The sequence below is a fragment of the Neofelis nebulosa genome, chromosome 9, assembly GCF_028018385.1.
Source record: "Neofelis nebulosa isolate mNeoNeb1 chromosome 9, mNeoNeb1.pri, whole genome shotgun sequence".
NCBI classification, from domain to species: Eukaryota; Metazoa; Chordata; class Mammalia; order Carnivora; family Felidae; genus Neofelis; species Neofelis nebulosa.
This window is the reverse complement of record NC_080790.1, coordinates 111,831,005-111,848,337: the sequence shown is the minus strand read 5'-3', so window position 1 is coordinate 111,848,337 and position 17,333 is coordinate 111,831,005. Positions and strand designations below refer to the sequence as shown.

The window sequence follows — 17,333 nt, the reverse complement described above, 5'->3', positions numbered from 1 at the left end:
GGCTCAAAAGGCTCTGTCAGCGTTTTCCAAGGACGTTTTCCATTGTAGGACGTTGCCGAGAGGCCGGGGGAGTCTAGGACCCGCGGAGGCGAAACTGCGCGGTGGATGAACCTCTCTGGAAGTCGCTAAATAGCGTAGATACAGGTTCGAATCCCAGACCGCCACTCAGGGTTAAAAAAAAAATTTTTTTTTTAACATTTATTTATTATTGAGAGACAGAGAGAGACAGAGCATGAGCAGGGGAGGGGCCCAGAGACGGGGAGACACAGAATCCGAAGCAGGCTCCAGGCTCTGAGCTGTCAGCACAGAGCACAAATCAAGAGGTCATGACCTGAGCCGAAGTGGGATGCTTAACTATCAGAGCTACCCGGGCGCCCCGCCACCCAGGGTTTTATAGCCTTAGAGAAAGCACATTAACTGACTAAGCCTAGTTTCTCATCTGTATGGTGAGGGTAATCAATAATAGAGGCATCTGTGAAGTGCTCTCAGGAGAAGAGTTAGTGATGAAGAGCCGAGCCTGTTAGGAGAAATGGATATGAGGGGCCAGAGCTGGAGGAGGCCAGTGCTATATAGTAGATGAAGCCAGGGTCATCCTTCACCTCCCTAAGTAGAGGGGTTCACACCTGAGCTGCTATCAGCACCTAAGCAAGGAAGAGACCCTCCAAGAGGGCCTGACCCAACACTGCCGTTCTGGGGAAAACTTGAGCACTGCTGGTTGGGTTTGTCATACCTTGTCAGTGCCCTGGTTGCTGGTCCACCTATCCTAAGTGCTGTGAAGGAGACTTGAGAACTGACTTTCCCTCCAAGGTACCATCTTGTCCGGGAGACAAAAACCAATGCAGCGAGGACACTTCACTGCAAGGAGGGGCAAGCCTGGCAACCCAACTCTGGAGCTCTGCGGAGGGCACTGTTTGCCTGGTTTTCTCACTAGGGCCAGACCAGAGCATATATTCCTTCTTGCTGATGAGGACTCTCTTTGCCAGAAGAACCCAGAGAGAGCAGAGGGCCCATCCCCAGGGGATGAACCAGATTGCTCCAAAGCAGCCATGGCGGTCCTGTTCTTCTTTGCCAAATACTCAGTTTCCCAGCCTCCCTTGAAGTGAGAAGAGGATGCCGCTCAGTTCTGCCCATCAACATTTAAAGGGAAATTTACCGGCAGGATTCTGGGAAACTTTTATCTTCATGATAAAGTAGTACGGCCTCAATCCCTTCGTGGAGCTGTGGCAGCCACTTTGTGGCATGGAGAGAACTACATACTATGGATGGGAGAGTAGGAACATTAAGTCTTATGTCCTTGAAACAATACTTATGACAGGATGCTTGTGACCAGAATTGTCAGGTAAGGAAAAATAAACCAGCCTTTAAATTCTTGTAAATCAAGTTGTTACTTGCAGCAGGATGCATTCTTGACTGTGTGGGGGGGGTGGGGGGTGGGGGGGGGGGGCTCCGTAAAGATGACAGAAGCAATTATAAAGGACAGCACTTACCCGCAAAGGACAGCTCCATGCTCGCAGCACTCTTGGGTCCATTCTGTCTTTGGGGCCTCACCACTAATTACAAGTCTGTTCTCAGCCTTCGTGTTTTTGTATTCTCCCCTCAAACTTTGGCCAGTCGCTGTAACATGGCTCAGGATACTACATCTAGCTGTCCTGCATCACCTACCTTCCAAGCAGCAGCCTGGTGTCCAGATGCTGAATTGGACCCACCTAGAAACCCTTCAGGGTGACAATCCTAGCCGAAGAGAAAGCCACGGGCAGAAACTTGGAACCACGACTCCTCCTGGGCAACATGGAGGAGCTTGGGCTTTGGGCCAACCTTCTGGCATGGCCCAGTGAGCACCTCCGGACTTATGCCTCCTCTGGGAAATCCATTTACTCCAGCTTTGCCCTCCACACCCCCCTAACCCAGCTTCACCTCCCAAACCTGCAAAGACACAAGCAGGCCAAAGAATGCCACTCAAGAGGCTTTCTGCATTTTATTTCTTTGGGAAAAGAAAACGAAGTCTTTCCATCACATATGGTAGAGATATATATTTATATATATTTATATATAATTTCTTTTGTGGTTGGAAGTCCCAAAGCTGAGTCTGTTCATTTTTTTTTTTTTTCTATTTTTTTCCTACTAATGCCTTCTCTTCCCCCTGCCCCTCTGGCCTAGGCCCAGGTTCTGGGGCAGGTGCAGTGAGGGGTGAGTGGAATGGGCAGTGATTACCAGGATGGCTCCCCCAACCAGTTCAGAGATCTGGTGAGGGTCACCGGGAAGGGGCTGTGCAGAGGGACAGAGGCCACACAGAGGGGCACTCTTGTTTTTGTGGGGGTCGCACAGCTCATTAAACAGTCACCAGTCATGGGAGGAGGCTGGTCAGGGGTTGGGGAACTTGCTCACAGTAGTTGCCAGCTCTCTCCACCCTGCCCTCCAAACCCAGTCTTGGGGGTGGGAGGAAGAGAGTGAAAAGAGAGAAATACAGGGTTGAGGGCCAAGCCTCCTCTAATTTTTATTGCTGGTGAATTAGAAATTTGCCTTTCCCTTCCTGTCTTGCGGAGATAGACTCTGAGAGGATACCAAGAGGGAAGTGACATTGCTGTCCCAGCCCCCACTGATGGCCATGCAGGCCTACCCTGGGCAAACCCAGGGTCCTGGGAACTCAGGGGTCAGTATTCCTCTCAGGTCAGCTTTGTCCTTCAAGGGCAATCACAACCATCCCCCTCGCCCCCCAAAACAAAGGCCTCTGGCTCAGGCTTGGGCCCATTGGAGCTTGGAAGTGGGCAGTGCACCAAAGATCAAGCAGAATTTTCTACTGGAAGAAAAGGTGAGGTTTGGGGGAAGAGGCGGCCTAGGACAATGATGTTCTGAGCGTGAAAGCAGAGGGAGGCTGGGGGAATCGAGTGGGAGAAGACACAGGAAGACATCACAGACACTCATATGACCTCAGAAACTGGGTGAGGGGAGTGCCTGAGAGGCAGGTAGCACTTACTAGCTGTAGTTAGAGCCGGACAGTGGCCCTGGGTGTGGGGTGAGCCAAGCAGATGGGGCTATCACCCTGTGGGATCCTGGCCAGAAGGGTGGGGTAGAGCTAAAAAGCCTCCAGGCGAACCTTCCCAAGTACAGGAGGGCAGATCTTCCCCGGGCACTGAACCTCCACCCCAGCCTCCCCTCCGGCCTGATACGCACATACAGACATACACTCAGGACCAGGCCAGGCTCTGAGGCCTAAGCCCAAGAGACCTTGGCGGGGGAGGGGCTGGGCAAGTAGCCCTCTCAACCACAGACAGGCCATCTGCTCCCATTTGTCCTGCCAATCTGCCCAGGGAGGGGTAATAGAGCAGGAAGGAGAGAGGCCAGGAGCCCAAGGTCTGTCAGCTTCAGCAGATCCCATGCAGGCCCTCTCAGGCTACATGGCCTAGGAGGTGACCACAGAGAGCATCACTGGACACCGGGGTGGCCAACAGTAGGAGCCCAGACCTACCAAGGGACTGGGGCACCTCATGGCACTTCAGGCCTGCTATCTCCATCTCTAACAAAGCAGCACTAATAAGGGGAGCATGGGCTCCCCTGCTGCCTGGGCCCCTCAACCCCCACTCATTCTGCCTCCCTCTATCCCCTCCTTGGGAGGAGGGTCCGAGTGGGTTGCCCAGCCATAGGGCCCGGAGGGCCCCCAGTGGGGGGAGGGGAGGGGTCTGGTCACAGCTGCTTTGAGAACCTCTTTGGTCTGGGGACATGGGGGACATGGGGAAGAGAGAAGGTGGGGAGGAGACACTGTGGACTCTGGCCTTTGACAGGGCATTTGTCAAAAGGCCACATGCCCATGTTGGTGGTGGTGGTGGTGGGGGGGGTGGGGTTCAGATTTCTGTGGACTCAATGCGCTCGAGGCGGGAGGGCGTCCAGGCTTTCTTCTCCTCGCCGTGTTGTGGGGTGGGTGTGCTGGCACCCCCCGCAGCCCCGCGCTCCCGCAGCCGCCGCTCCAGCTGCTGGTTGCGCTGGTACATCTCCACGTAACTCAGCTGCAGCTGCTTCTGGTACTCGATGACCTTCTCCTTCTCCTCCAGCCACACGCGGCGCTCCTCCGCGAAGCTGGCTCCCTGGCGCTCCCGGGCTCGCCGCTCGGCCGCCAGCTCGGCCTGCAGCCTCCCCACCTCCCGCCGCAGGGCCCGCGTCCCGCTCTCCCCGCCAGCATCCGCCTCCCCGTCCAAGGAAACCAACGAGGCGGCGGCGGCCACCCCGGCCTGCCGGCGCATCTTGGCCTCGTCGCTCTCGCACGTGGCCAGGGCATCCTGGGGCTCCGCCGGGTCCACGGGGGTCAGCGCAGGTTTGAGGCAGGCCGCGGGCAGCTCGGCCTCACCCAGCTCCAGGCTGGCCTGTTTGCTGCCGAAGGAGTCCCTCAGGCTGAGCAGCTGCTCCTCCTTCTCCCGCAGCGAGGCCCGGCCCTCCCGCAGCTGCGAGCGCAGCCCCACGATCTCGCTCAGCTTCTGGGACACGTCGGCCTGCGAGTCCTTCAGCTGCTGCTTCAGGAGGGAGATCTCCCCTGCCTTCTGGCACACCTGCGCAGGGGCAGAGGCGAGGAGGGCCAGGGTCAAGGCAGAGCTCTGTTGGCTGGCACCACAGCCACCACATCCAGCCCCAGAGGCACACAGCATGCCCAGACACAGCGTCAGCTCATGGGACATTCAGGAAGGACACACCGGGCCCTCCTCGGACTCAGGACACACCTGGCTCAGTTCACACAGCCCTGGGCCCGCTCTGGTGCCCACAGACATTCCTAATCGTTTTTGTCTCCCTCCCCTTCACTCCCCTGTGACAGTGGGCCACAGCTCTGGGTTTCTCTGGAGGGACAGAAGGAAGGAGACTCAGAGGGGGAAAGCCCAAGCCCCCTGCCCGCACCTCCCACTTAGTTTCCTCCATCCGGGGCAGGAAGTCAGCCTGCTCCTTCTGGCAGGCGGCCACCTTGTCCTCAAGCTCTTCCCGCTGCCGCATCAGCCGGGCTGCCTCCTCCTGCAGCTGCTTCTTGTCCTGCTGCAGTCGCAGCACCTGCAGCTGTAGGCCCTGCTGGGCGCGCTGGGCGCGGCGGGCCACCTGCTGCAGCTTCCCACTGCAGCCCTGCCGCAGCTCAGCCAGCTCGCGCTCCCACGCCTTCTGCCGCTCCTCCAGCACCTGGGCCACCGCGGCCTCGCTCTGTTCCAGGCTCCGCCGCAGGGCTGCCACCTCCTGCTCCTTCTCCCACAGCCGCTCCTCTAGCTCCTGGATCAGAGCACTGGGCGAGGGTGGTGAGCAGGCCGCGAAGGGCAGGCCTCCACCTCCACCCTCCCCAGACCCCAGGTGGCCTGGCCGACCCATGGAGGAGGACGACCCACTCTTGCTGGAGGCCCGCCCACTGTCGGAGGTTCCCAGGTCCTGGTAGCCCGAGCCACCACCGCTGCTGCCGCCGCTGCCACCACCGTAGCTGGCAGTGCCGATGCGGTTGATGTGGCTGGTGGAGGCACTGAGGGGCGCCAGGTGCTGGCTATAGCTGGAGCTGTAGGTGGGCAGGCTTGTGAGTGAGTTCCGGCCGGAGTCTGAGAGGCCGCCCCCTCCCCCGCCCGCTGGGGTCATGGTCCGAGACTTGTCTAGTCCGCCCTTGAGACCACCAGGACCCTGTCGCCCCTCAGGAGTACCATTGGTTTGCGGGGGGCACAAGTTCTGCATGGAGTGGAAGTTCTTGGGTACAACGGGCTTGAAGGCTGAAGGCCGAACTAGCGGCTCTGAGCACTGAGTAAAAGCAAGCAAGGGGGAGTGGGCATCAGAATGGGGCCTTAGCCCTGGCTCCAGCCTCTTCCCTCTGAGACACGTTCAGCCCCGCCCCCAATTAATCTCCATCCTCAGAGTCCCTTGAAGCTGGGTCTCCACCTCATACTACCTGAAAACCAAGTCTCTGCCCTGGGACCACCAGCTAGACTTGGCCCTCAAGACCCCTCCCCATGGCTTCTTAGCCCAACCTCTGGCCCCCACAACCCCACCTCCAGGGCCCACTTGATCCTCCTCTCTGGACAGCCTCCCATCTCCCAGAAAAGGGCCCTGGGGACTGACCTGGTCTAGCTTGCCAGAGGTGGCCAGGAGCTTAGGCGGATGGCTGGGCTCACGATACTGTGGTGGGGCCTTGTCACTGCCACCGCTGCTGCTACTGCCACCACTGCTGCCCACCACATTGCCGCAGACATCAGTGTGGTCACTGCCCCGCAGCTCGCCGTTGAGGTAGAGGGAGTTGGCGAGAGCCTTGTCTTCTGAGGGGTAGCGGCCTGGCCTCTCCCTGCTCGCCCCACCACCACTGCTGCGGGGGCCGGGGAAACTGCCCTGGCTGCCCCCACCCCCTGTGCGGGTGCCCACACTCTTCATGGCAAACTCCTGGGCATGGGCCACCCCACTGCCCACACTGCCCATGGCCAGGCGAGGGTCTGGGGGTCCGAGCTCAGAGGGCCGAGGGGCAAAGGCCAGGAGAGGATCCCGCCCTGGGTCAGCACGCACAGGTAGTGTCTCCAGCTTCGCCATGACTAAGCCAAGGGGGCACTGTGGGCACAGGTGGGAAGGCAAAGATAGGTCAGTCCCACCCCCACTCCCACCACCCCAGCCAAATCAGCCCCAGCACCACCTGCGCCCCACCCTCTGGTGTCCCTTTCCCTCTAATGGGCACAAGGGTTCCCAGACATCCAGGGTGAAGGAGTGGGGCCGGAGTAAGAGGACAGCTTGGTAACGGGGTCTGTTGCCCACCTGATGAAGCCCAGGCCCCAGGGCACCATGCACATACCCTCCCAGCTTTGCATTCCACTCCTCAGCTCCTGCCTCAACCCCACCTCCTCCATGAGCCCTAGTTCTTCACTGCAGCCCTCAGAATTTAGGTGTTCTTGACCTTGGGTCTGGGCACTTACGACCCAACCGCATGGGCTGGGGATAGGAGGCTAGAAGGGGACAATAATACCCAAATGCAACAGGGACCCTCAGAAATTAAGAGAGGGCGAGAACCCACCCCTATCCAAATATTGTGTGTGTGTGGTGGTGGGGGGAGATCCTTCCCAGGCCCCTAACCTAGGGTGTTGCAGTCAAGGGAAGAAGTGGAGGCTCACTACCAGCGCAGGCTCCTCTCCTTGCCTTTCCAAGGGGGTGGGGGGCCGACGGGTCCTCAAGCTTGGGACCCTCCGAGGCCCGGTCTGCAGGGGCCATGTGCCTCACTCTCGCAGTCGGGGCTCGGCCCGAACCAGCTGTGCGACTTTGGACGGGCCGACTGAGCCATCCCGGACTGCAGTTTTCTCCTCTGCGAAATGGGAGGAATGAAGGACCTACCTCGTGGAGCTGCCGCGTGTCAGGCGCCCCGAGGCGGCGGGCGCTGGAGAGGACCGAGGTCTCGGTGCGGGAAGGCGGGAGCTGCAGCTGCCGCGCGCCCGTGGGCCGCCTGTGGGCGCCACCTCAGGCACGCCCCACCCCCCGCAGACGGCCGGGGACCGCGGCAGTCGCGCTTGGCGAAGGGATCTTCCCGAGGTCTCCCCAACTCGGCAGCACGAGGGGCCCCTTTGCCACGGTCAGTACCTCTGCAGAAGCCAGGGCGCTGGCTGAGGCCGGGGCAGAGGACGAGGTGCAGCCAGCTGCGGGCGCGGGCCTTGCCTCCCTCCCGGCCAGTGTTTCCCACAGGTGGGCGGGGCGAGGGGCGGGGCTTCTGCACCCAGCTGCGCCCGCAGGGGATTCCGCGCGGCCGATCCCCCACTAAGAATTCACTGCCACCGGGAAGACTTCCTGGATTACTCCCTCCCCCCGTTCTCTACGGACCTTGAACCGCGAAGTCCTCTGAGCCCTTCCGTGAGCGTGCGCCCCCCACCCCCCAAGGCCAGCCCACAAGAGCAGGGGGAGCAGCGCAAGCAGGGCGACAGGGCCTCGGGTTACCTGTGCTCTGGGAGGCCCCGCTTCCTGGTTCTTTTGTCTCAAATCCACACCTGGAAACACCTGCCCCAGAGATCCGCATAATCTAGCGAGGCAAAGGCACCAGGCAGTGCCAGCCGTGGATGTTGACCCTCAAATACGTTTGTCAGAGGTGGCAGGGGCACCCTTCAGGCTTTTACCCTCTACTCCCATGAGAAACCAGGCAAGGAGCCCTCCTTCTCTACGAAGATGAAGGGGTCCAGGTGGCACCTCAGTGCCCCTCAGACTGTCTTCTACCCAGATGCCTATTCTCATGCCGTGCGCTTGCTATTAGGCCCCAGACCAGGGGATCCTGACAAAAATCTTGCCCTTCAGGAGTCTTTTGGCTACCACACCTGGAATTACAGCTTTAAGTGGTTGGGAAGTTCACCACCAAGCCAGTCCCCACTGCCTTTGTAAAATTCCATTCTCTCAGCATCTGCCCCCCAGGGGTGGAGAAGAGTACTGTACCACCTCCCTCCCTAGAGCCAGTCTGTCCACACATGCAGGGCTGAGACTAGGGTGAGGCCAGGGATGCACCTAGTGAGTAATTTAAGTGCAGTATCAGTAAATGCAGGACCCTGAGAGTGAGTGCCTTCTTACCTCTCATGCCTCACTCTAGTTCCTGCACTGCCCCCACTCCCCACATACTCCAGCCCAGCTACCCTTCAACTCAAAAATCCCCCTCCCACCCTAAGCATGACCCCCTTCTCAGCATCCTTGGGTCCAGTGTAGGGAGCAGCTGGGGACTAGAAGGATGAAGGCTGAGTAGCTTGAAGCCTGAAACCAGTGGGAAGGCCTGGGCAGGGTTGGGAGGAAGAAAAGGCAAAACTTCATAGAGATGGGGTTCAATGGTGGGGGCAAGGGAGGAATCTCAGCTGGGGCATCAGGGTGGATGTGACACCCTTAACAAAACAGAGGGAGACTGTTTGGGGAAACAGGTACTTTGGGAAGGACCAGAGAAAGATCTCTCTCACCTACTGGATGGAAAGAGAGACTGGGGTGGTCAGCATTCAAGGGTGGTGTGGGTGGAGCCCAGCATCGAGCTAGGGGGAGCAGAGCCCCGGAAGTCTGGGAGGCAGTGTGGACTCAAGACGGAGGCCAGAAGAAGACAGGCCCTGCAAACCAAGCTGGGGGGCTTCGAGAATGTGGGAGCAGCTCCCAGTAGTAAAAAGAGGCCAGGTAAAATTGGGATTGGAAGGTGTATCCTGGATTTGGCAGGTGGAAACCTCACTGGTGTCTATGAGAGAATGGCTTCAGAAAAGTGGTGAATAGCAAAGCCAGACTAGAGGAGTAGACGGATCTGGAGGCAAAGACGGGAGAGTTCTCTGCTAAAAGAGAAGGCCAGAGAAGACAGTAGTTTAAGGTGGTTTGGGATCCAAAGACTCTTTTCTAATTTTAAATTAAGCATGGTAGAAACCTGAGTATGTTGATATGGTGAAGGAAGGTGCCAATAGTGAGATTAGAGATCTAGGCAAGGGGGCTACACCAGATGCCTGGATGTGGGCAGGAGCAAACTTCAGAAGTGATCACATTGATCATGACAGTGACAGAGGATAATGTTTGCGAAGGTGCTTTATGAGCTGTACGGTGCGTTACAAACATGCAGTACTACCTTCTCTGAGATTCAGGGAAGAAGAACCTGCCATAGGTTGGGGCTGATTGTATGCCACTCTGCCCCACTATTTCCCTGGAATGTGTGTGGTCTCCAGACAAGCTCAATGCCCAGAGACCTAGTTGGAAATGAGGTGTTCCCAGGACTGTCTCCTGGGACCATCTCCTGCTCTACCTGGGGAATCTTTGATTGTCAACTCACAGCAGCTCTCCCTGGGGCCTCGTTCCCCAAAGAGTGAATTGCCATTTCTAACCTGTCATGATCAACCCCATGCAAATGTTCCCTGCCCCTTGCCTCTCCCAAGTTTGGACTGCTGCAGCTTCTTTTCTCAAAACCCCAGCAGGGAGCTGGCAGGACAAAGAGGGGCATATGTTTCCCTGACAGGCAGAAACTGAGCCCAGAGGAAGGGTTTGAGCTTCGTGTATGGGTCCGGGTCCTGAACTGGCCCAGGTAGCTGAGTGTGGTCTGCATAGGCAGCCTCATGGCATCAGCTCGAGCACCTGAGATGACAGGTTGCCCAATTCTGCCTCTCTGTACCATCAACCTTCAGTGCCTGGGGCATTATGCACAGTATTGATGGTCGCAAAGGGGCAAATGAACTATATCTGGGGTTTGCATGGGCAGATCCCTCCAACCCCATGACCACTCAACCCCTCCCTGCCTATGTCCTTCCTAAAGCTAAGAACATTCCACCCTTCTCTTTTGGTCTCAGAGGCTCCTATACCAACCCATTTACCCCCTAAAGCTTTCAGTAGCCCCTCTTGCCAGCACCCTTGCTGGGGGCTCCTTACTGGCCTTTTCCCCCTGCACTCCCTCCTACACACAGCTGCCAGAGGACTCTTTCTAAAGGGCAAAACTGATCTTGTCCCCGCTCTGCCTAAATTCTTCCAAGAGCAGCACCAAGAACAGTGGAAGGAGTTCTGGAGGCATCAGCTCAAGTGTAAATCCCAGCTGAACTGATTAGGGATGAACGCATGCAGGTTATTTCACCTCGGGTTTTCACACCTACCTTACAGGAATCTTAAGAAGTAAATGTATTATGGGTAAAAGGCCTGGCATTTCTCTCAGTCCCCAGAACCAGAGCAGAGCTTGCGGCAGGCCAAGGCATCTCCTACTGCCCATCCTATTCCCCCTAACCCGAGCCCCTCTCCACTCCACACAAAATCTCTTCCCAGATCTCTATGCCCACCCTGCATCCTTCAAGGACCAATCCAAATGCTGCCTCCCAGGACAGCATCCCTGATCATCCCAGGGGAGCAGGGGCCTTGGGGCACTTGGCTCAGGCTACTCCAGGGAGATTTCACTCTGAGGCTTACCCCCGGGACTGGCCTGTGGGTGCCCTGGGGCACAGATGGCAGAATCTTGGGGGTCTCCGGGCCCTGACCCTGAGGAGATGCAGAGAGAGTGCATGTTGGAATGCATGTTATGAGCAATGCAGAGAGGCAATGAATCCGAACAGAAAAATCAGGAAGGGCTTCCGGGAAGAAGGACTGAGGGAGAAAGGGGATTAGGGGCACTGTAAGGGTTTTGGGGTGCAGAGGTCTTCAGAACTTCTTTGGGATGTGTGAGGAGAGACCCACCTTCCCTTGGCACAAACGGGGGAAGGGAACCATCTCCTAGATCCTGGCTCTGGTGAAGCTGGTGTTTAAGGACTGAGGGGGCTGACGGCGCCCCCCCCCCCCACCCCAGCACACACACGCGCGCACACACGAGCTTCCGCGCAGGGAAGTGGGGGTGTTCGCCATTCACCAGCAGACCACGGCCCGCAGCGCCAGCTCGGAGACCCCGGCCACAGGCTGTCCCGAAGAGGTGCCTTAGGGTCTCTGTGGTGCAGGAAATCCCTCTCGCACCTCCCCTTGCTCCCTACCAGCGCGTGTGGCCCCGGGGGGCGGGGCGCAGAGGGAAGAGGTGACATAATCCGGGCCGCACCCCCTCCGGCCGCCACCTCCCCCCAGGCCTGGTGAAGCATCCATGACATCATCGGCCTTATCTCCACTCCCCTCCCCCGCCCTGGGACCCCAGCAGCGGGACGCGCCCCCTCCCCAGCTCCGGGTCCGGCCGGACGAGCATCTAGGTGCAGCGGGCACGGCGATAGGTCGGAGCCGGGAGGGGTGCCGGGGTGGGCTGGCCTCACTTACTCGCTGCCTCGGGGTCCAGCGCGGGGTCCTCGGCGCGGGCGCCACCGGCCCGGCTCGCTGGCGCAGCCCGAAGCCCGCCCGGCTGGGCGCGCGGCGCGGGCCCGGCTCCGCTCCGCGCCCCTCCCGCTCCCCGCCCGGGCCCCGCCCACCCGCGGCTGCGGCAAACGCGGGCCCGCCCTCCGGCCACGCCCCCCGGGGCCGCCAATCCCCAGGCTGGGGCGGGGCGCAATGCCTTAACCCCTTTGTAGCTGCGTCCAGGTTTGCGCTTGGGACCCCTCTATCTCGCCTTCTCCAAGGCTGCGTAAGTCGGTCCCGAGCCCCTCTGCTCGTCTCCTGCCACCCCCCAAGCCCCTTGGGCTCGGCCCCCAGGCTCTGATCTGTAACAAATGCGGTGGGACCGCGCCCTCCACCACATCTTTGGCGACTGGGAGGAGACCCTCGGGTTTGGGGAAGGGGTCCCAGATGCCGACCCCAGCCCCATTCCTCTCCCACTCCTGCTCTTCCGGACGCGGCCTCCCAGCGGAGGGCTTGAGACTGCAAGTCTGCAAGGTGGGGGCAGGGCGAGTTGTCCCAGGTGGATCCGACGGCGCCGAGGGTATATCCAAGCGGCCCGCAGGCCGGCGTGTGGGAGGCTTCGAGGGGCAGCGACTACGTCCGGCAGCAAACGGAGCCCGTTTGAAACTTGCTGTTTGCAGAGGCGCACTGCCCGCGGGGGGGCGGGGGGGGGGGAAGGAGGGCGACGAGGAAAAAGATCTACATTACAATCGTGCAGGGTGCGAGTGCTTTCTCACTCCGTGTCCTGCACTGGGCACGAGGTCCGGCCCGACCCCCACGCCGCATTAGGGGGTGAGAGGGAGTGAGGTCAGGACTTCGTCCCTCACTCGAAGTATCAGCTACGCACGCGCGTGCTGCGTTCTGCGCCGGGATTTGGCCCTGGAGGACTGCCGGGAGGAAGCCGGCTTGTACTGGAGGTCTTAGCCTCGAATACTGCGAATATGGTGGGGAAGCAAGCCAGGCCTAGGGTTCAGCATTAGTAAAAGCCTGGAGCTACAAAGGGTCTGTCCTAAAAACTGCAACGCCTCCAGTCTAGTTGAATGTAACCCGTTATATCTTTGCTGTTAGAGCTGATTAGTCATTAGACATCCTGTTTTATAGTATATATTACTTGCTATTTCTTGTTTTCTGTATTTTTCCATATTTGCTTTTATCTTCTATAGTGTTCTGCAAGATAGAAATTCTGTTTTAAAGTCTCCTAGTGGTTGCCTTTGAGTTCATCAAGTAAAAATACAGTTTTTATTTCACAAATATTAAAATCAATGACAAATCATTCATTTTTATATTCCTCTTTATGTAATGAAAAATTTAATGTGCCTTTCCATCTCTAGGCCTCTTGCCCTCACACCTACTTATATCTGTCCATTTAATCCAGGATGATAGACCCAGTCTTTTTTTTTTTTTTTTTTTTTTTCAAGCCACAAAATCCTCTTGGAAAAGAGGCTTTTGCCAACTCTTCGTTTAATTGCTATCAATGTCCTGCCAGTTTTTTATGCTCTAATTTTTCTATTTCTCATTCAGACTCATCTCTCATTTTACAGGTGATTTCAGGGAGGACCACTGAATGTTTTTTTCCTAAGCCTTTGCCCTAGGTGAGAATGCCTTTCTACTTACTGTCTTCACACACTAATGTAATGTTGTGGCTTGACTGTTTATGGAATTCTTGAGTCTCAAACTGTACCCCTCAAGGCTCTCTTGTTCTTATCCCATTGTCTTTGGGTCTCAAGATGGTAGCAAGTACACCTGAAACTAATATAATGTTAATATGTCAATTATATATCCTCCCCCCCACCCACCCCCCCCAAAAAAAAAAAAAGGTAGGAAAGCTGGTCTGATCTGTGTTAGGTGGGCAATTTGCCTGGTGCTTGTTGGGATTTTCTTCATCCTTAAAAGTCAAATATTTTGCAAGTATAAGTATTAATTTTCCAGAAAAGAAGTGGTCTTTTCAGCTTAGAAAGCTTTCTTCTAATGTTCCTGTCCATTTCTTGAACAGGGTTGCTTTGGTTTTTTTTCTTCTCCCCTAAAATTATCACACTGGATCACCACTGTCAATGAAATCTTTGTCCTTTTTCTCTGCGTCCTGGGAGAGTATCTCATGTTTCCTCCACATCACAGATTTAATTTTCTTGAGAGTCAGGGTCAAAGAAAACTCTTTTTCTCCAGTAAGATATTTAATTCTGCTTGTTTTATCTTCCTTTGATTTTAGCCAGTTTCCACCCTACCTGTGTCTTGATCTCAGCCTTAATCTCTTTTTAGTTTCTGTTCCAAATCATAGAGAATGTAGTTTTGCATTTTAAGAACAACAGGAAAACAAGGGAATACCATCGTTGACTCTGCTGTAATGCATATGAAAACCTTGATAAAGTGGACCATTTTCTGAGAAATAAAATTACAAAAATAAGAAAGATGTTGAAAACATTATCTAAGAAACATGTCCAAAAAAGGCTCTGGGCTCAGGTGGTTAAATGGAAGAATTCTCTCAAACTTTCAGCAAATAGATAGTCCTTACCCAGTAAATCTGCATTACACTCCAGAAAAGTTAGAAAGCAATTTCATTTTATGAAAGCTACAATTATCCTTAATTCCTAATATAGCATAAAAAGGAAAACTGCAAACCAATCAATACTTATCAATTCATGGGGAAAAAATTCTTAACTACAACTCAAGGAAATACAATTAAATATTCTTGTATAGGATATTGATCCATGTTTGTTAAGTGGGAAAACAATCATTATCATATATGCCAAAAAGTCATTCAAAAATCGGTACCCCAAAAGAACCCTCATAATTAACCAGGAAGAGTTGAAACTAAGATTCAATATTTTGTGCTTCAACAGGTGGTAAAATCAGGAGTGCCTCAAATGGCCTAAGTGAACATTGCCCTCACCAAACAAGCCTCCTTATCAAATCGGCCAGGTGCAATTTTGACTTATCTCTGAGTAGCAGGCTTCAGTTCTCTGTCAGCCTGTGGAATCATTCAAACAAGCCAATCACGTTCCCTGCAGGAATGATGGGCTCACCTCACCCTCTTGCTGCTACAAAGCCTGTCCTGCCCAGCTTCTGGTTGTACACTGTATTTCTGAGTGCAACACCTGGATGGTCCTGTGTGACCTGTGGTGTCCTCCTTCGCTGAGCTGTGAGGATATAGGTGCCCAATAAACTGCTGTCAATCTCCCCTGTCCAGTGTCAGGTACTGTGTTTGACCATCCCCATAACCCAAGGGTGGGAACCCCTCCCTCACCAGTGGGACAAATCGAAGGCGGTTAAAACAAGAGTGTATTATCTCAATAAAGATGGGAAAATAAAAAAATATATATGTATCAGACTGACAAAAATTAAAAACTGATGATATCCCATGTTGGTGTGGCTGTAGGAGACAGAAACTCATGATGTTTTGGGGAGTATAAATTGGTACAACCTTTTGGGAGGACAATTGGGTAATCTATAAAAATGTGAAATATATAGATCCTCGGACCTAGTAATTCCATTCTGGAAAGAAATGCCATCACAAGTAATATGATAGATGTTCAAAGGTGGTCACTGATGCACTGACTGCAATAGAAAAAATAAATTTAAACCTAAATACATCAATCTATTAATAGAAGATTGAGTACATGAATCAGAGTGCATCCAGTGCAATGGGTGTCTATGTATGGACATAGAAAGATGACTACATTAAGTGAAAATGGGGCAGAATCTTACATATGTGTATTCTGATTCTTGTATTATTCTAGTAAAAATATATATGTACATGCACAGAAAAGTAAAAAAAAATGCACATCAAACTATTAACAGTGGCTACTTTGAGATGGTGGGATTGCAGGGAAGAGGGCAGAGAGAAGATTCCAGGCACTTCTGTAACGTTTGAATTTTTTGAAAAACAACAAGCATGTATTACTTTTGTAAAAAAAAAATATTTAAAAAAATAATGCAGTTTGCTTGGAAGAATAAACAGGTGAATAAGCTCTGAAAATGTAGCAACAGCAGGCTATTAATATACTAAATATTTGCTCAAAAACCCCTACCCCCATGGGATTTTGCATTTGAAGACGGAGGAGACAGTAAGTAAAATATACAGTGGGTTAGAAAGTGGCAAATACTAAGGAGAAGTTGAGATTGCTGGGGAATCCCAATTCTGAATAGGGTAGAAGGCCTCCCTCAGGAAGTGACAAGTTAAAGATTTGGAGGTAGGGGAGCAAGCCAAGCATAAATCTAGAGATTTCCAGGATGCGATCATTTTATCTACAATAAACTGAGCTCTTTTTCAGTATTTGTGTTTTTATGCACCAACTAAAGCTTCCAAAAAGAAAAAAGCTACTTAAACATGATTTTAATTATGGTTTTAGGAAGATCAGTAACTACAAAAGGAATTAAACATTGTTCAAGATTTACCCTTTTAAATGGCACTAGCCTTAGACTGTTTTACAGCCGAGTTCTACCCAATCTATTAAGAGATCATTCTAAATCCTAGGAAAAGAAGAAAAGCTCCCTAATTCATCTTATAAAGGTAGAATAATCTTAATGCCAAAATCTGACAAATAACATAAAAGAAGAAAATTGTGATTGATTAATCATCTGTCTTCCCCACTAATTTTTAGCATCTGTTAGGATACTTTTTTTTTTGTTTGTTTTTTGACAGGATACTTTAAAAAAATTCCATATCCCCATCTTAATACTCTGGTAAGGAGAATTAATGGACCCCGGAAGATATCCAAGTCCTAATCCCCTGAATCTGTAAACATGTCAGGTTACATGGCCAAGGAGAATTAAGGTTGTAGATAGAATTAAGGTTTCTAATCAGCTAACCTTAAAATAGGGAGATTAGGAGTGCATGGCTGGCTCAGTTGGTAGAACATGTGACTTGATCTCGGGGTTGTGAGTTCGAGCCCCATGTGAGTGTTGCGATTACTCAAAAATCTTTATAAAATAAGGAGATTATCCTGGATTATCCAGGTGGGCCCAGTGTAATCATAAGGATCCTTAAAAGTGGACGAGGAAGGCAGAAGTAGGGGCGGGGGGGCATATGACTGTGGAAAAGGCTAGAGATGCAACATAGCTGGCTTTACAGATGGAGGAAAAGGACCACAGCCAAGGAGAAGACAGAATAGAGCCTCCAGAAAGAAACAACTCCAGGTTGATGTCAGCCCAGTAAGATCCATGTTGAACTTCTACAGAACTAGAGGATAGTAAGTGTGTGTTGTTTTATGTCACTAAATGAGTGGATGTTACAGCAGTACTAGAAAATGAGTGCAAGCACATAATGGATACTTAACATTCATTTGTTGAATGGTGAATGAAACTGCAAAAACCCTGCGTCTACAGATAAATGGATAAAAGAGAAATAGATCATTCACAGAATACAAATGGCCAACAAGCAATTGAAAACATCTGCAGCCCTGCTGATACTGAAGAGATGCAAATAAAAACCTACCAATTAATAGACTGTTGTGACCCTTTGGGGTCCTACCCACCAAGTTATCCAGAAGGGGGCTTGGGGCTTCTTAGGGGTGACTGGACAGTGACCTCCAAATGCCAAACTGGGGGGCAGACAAAGCACTTAAATCCATGTTTAAGTTTGGATGTTGGCACTAAAGTTTTTCACAGCTATT

The 17,333-nt window shown here is 53.4% G+C and overlaps 1 protein-coding gene and 2 long non-coding RNA genes across 12 annotated transcripts; 2 read left to right on the top strand and 1 right to left on the bottom strand.

The window, feature by feature from the left end:
- Positions 1-21: 21 nt before the first annotated feature.
- Positions 22-2,079, top strand: LOC131485508 (uncharacterized). Its single transcript, XR_009248875.1, has 2 exons — positions 22-1,339; positions 1,612-2,079. It is a non-coding gene; the product is annotated as an uncharacterized LOC131485508 (long non-coding RNA).
- On the bottom strand, positions 1,951-11,810 carry LZTS3 (leucine zipper tumor suppressor family member 3). Of its 10 annotated transcripts, XM_058685061.1 has the most exons (7): positions 11,671-11,797; positions 10,849-10,917; positions 7,903-7,984; positions 7,117-7,279; positions 6,061-6,537; positions 4,879-5,742; positions 1,951-4,538 (listed from the first exon to the last, which is right to left on the bottom strand). In XM_058685061.1, the coding sequence occupies exons 4-7, from the start codon at positions 7,186-7,188 to the stop codon at positions 3,840-3,842; spliced, it is 2,112 nt and encodes a 703-aa protein (XP_058541044.1). In that variant the 5' UTR covers positions 7,189-7,279; positions 7,903-7,984; positions 10,849-10,917; positions 11,671-11,797; the 3' UTR covers positions 1,951-3,839. The 10 variants fall into 10 exon arrangements, with proteins under 10 accessions (XP_058541044.1, XP_058541045.1, XP_058541047.1 ...); XM_058685062.1 differs by lacking the exon at positions 7,903-7,984; XM_058685064.1 differs by lacking the exon at positions 10,849-10,917 and having other exon boundaries at positions 7,054-7,279; positions 11,671-11,789.
- A 62-nt stretch (positions 11,811-11,872) lies between these two features.
- Positions 11,873-14,899, top strand: LOC131485506 (uncharacterized). Its single transcript, XR_009248873.1, has 3 exons — positions 11,873-11,971; positions 13,266-13,316; positions 14,562-14,899. It is a non-coding gene; the product is annotated as an uncharacterized LOC131485506 (long non-coding RNA).
- The last annotated feature ends 2,434 nt before the right edge of the window (positions 14,900-17,333 follow it).

Coding starts and splice junctions, on each gene's coding strand:
- LZTS3 (XM_058685058.1), bottom strand. CDS start 7,188: ATGGCCCCTGCAGACCGGGCCTCGGAGGGTCCCAAGCTTGAGGACCCG. Junction 6,538..7,116: donor CCCCCCACCCCCTTGGAAAG/GCAAGGAGAGGA, acceptor CTGTGCCCACAG/TGCCCCCTTGGCTTAGTCAT. Junction 4,539..4,878: donor TGGAGGAAACTAAGTGGGAG/GTGCGGGCAGGG, acceptor GCCCCTGCGCAG/GTGTGCCAGAAGGCAGGGGA.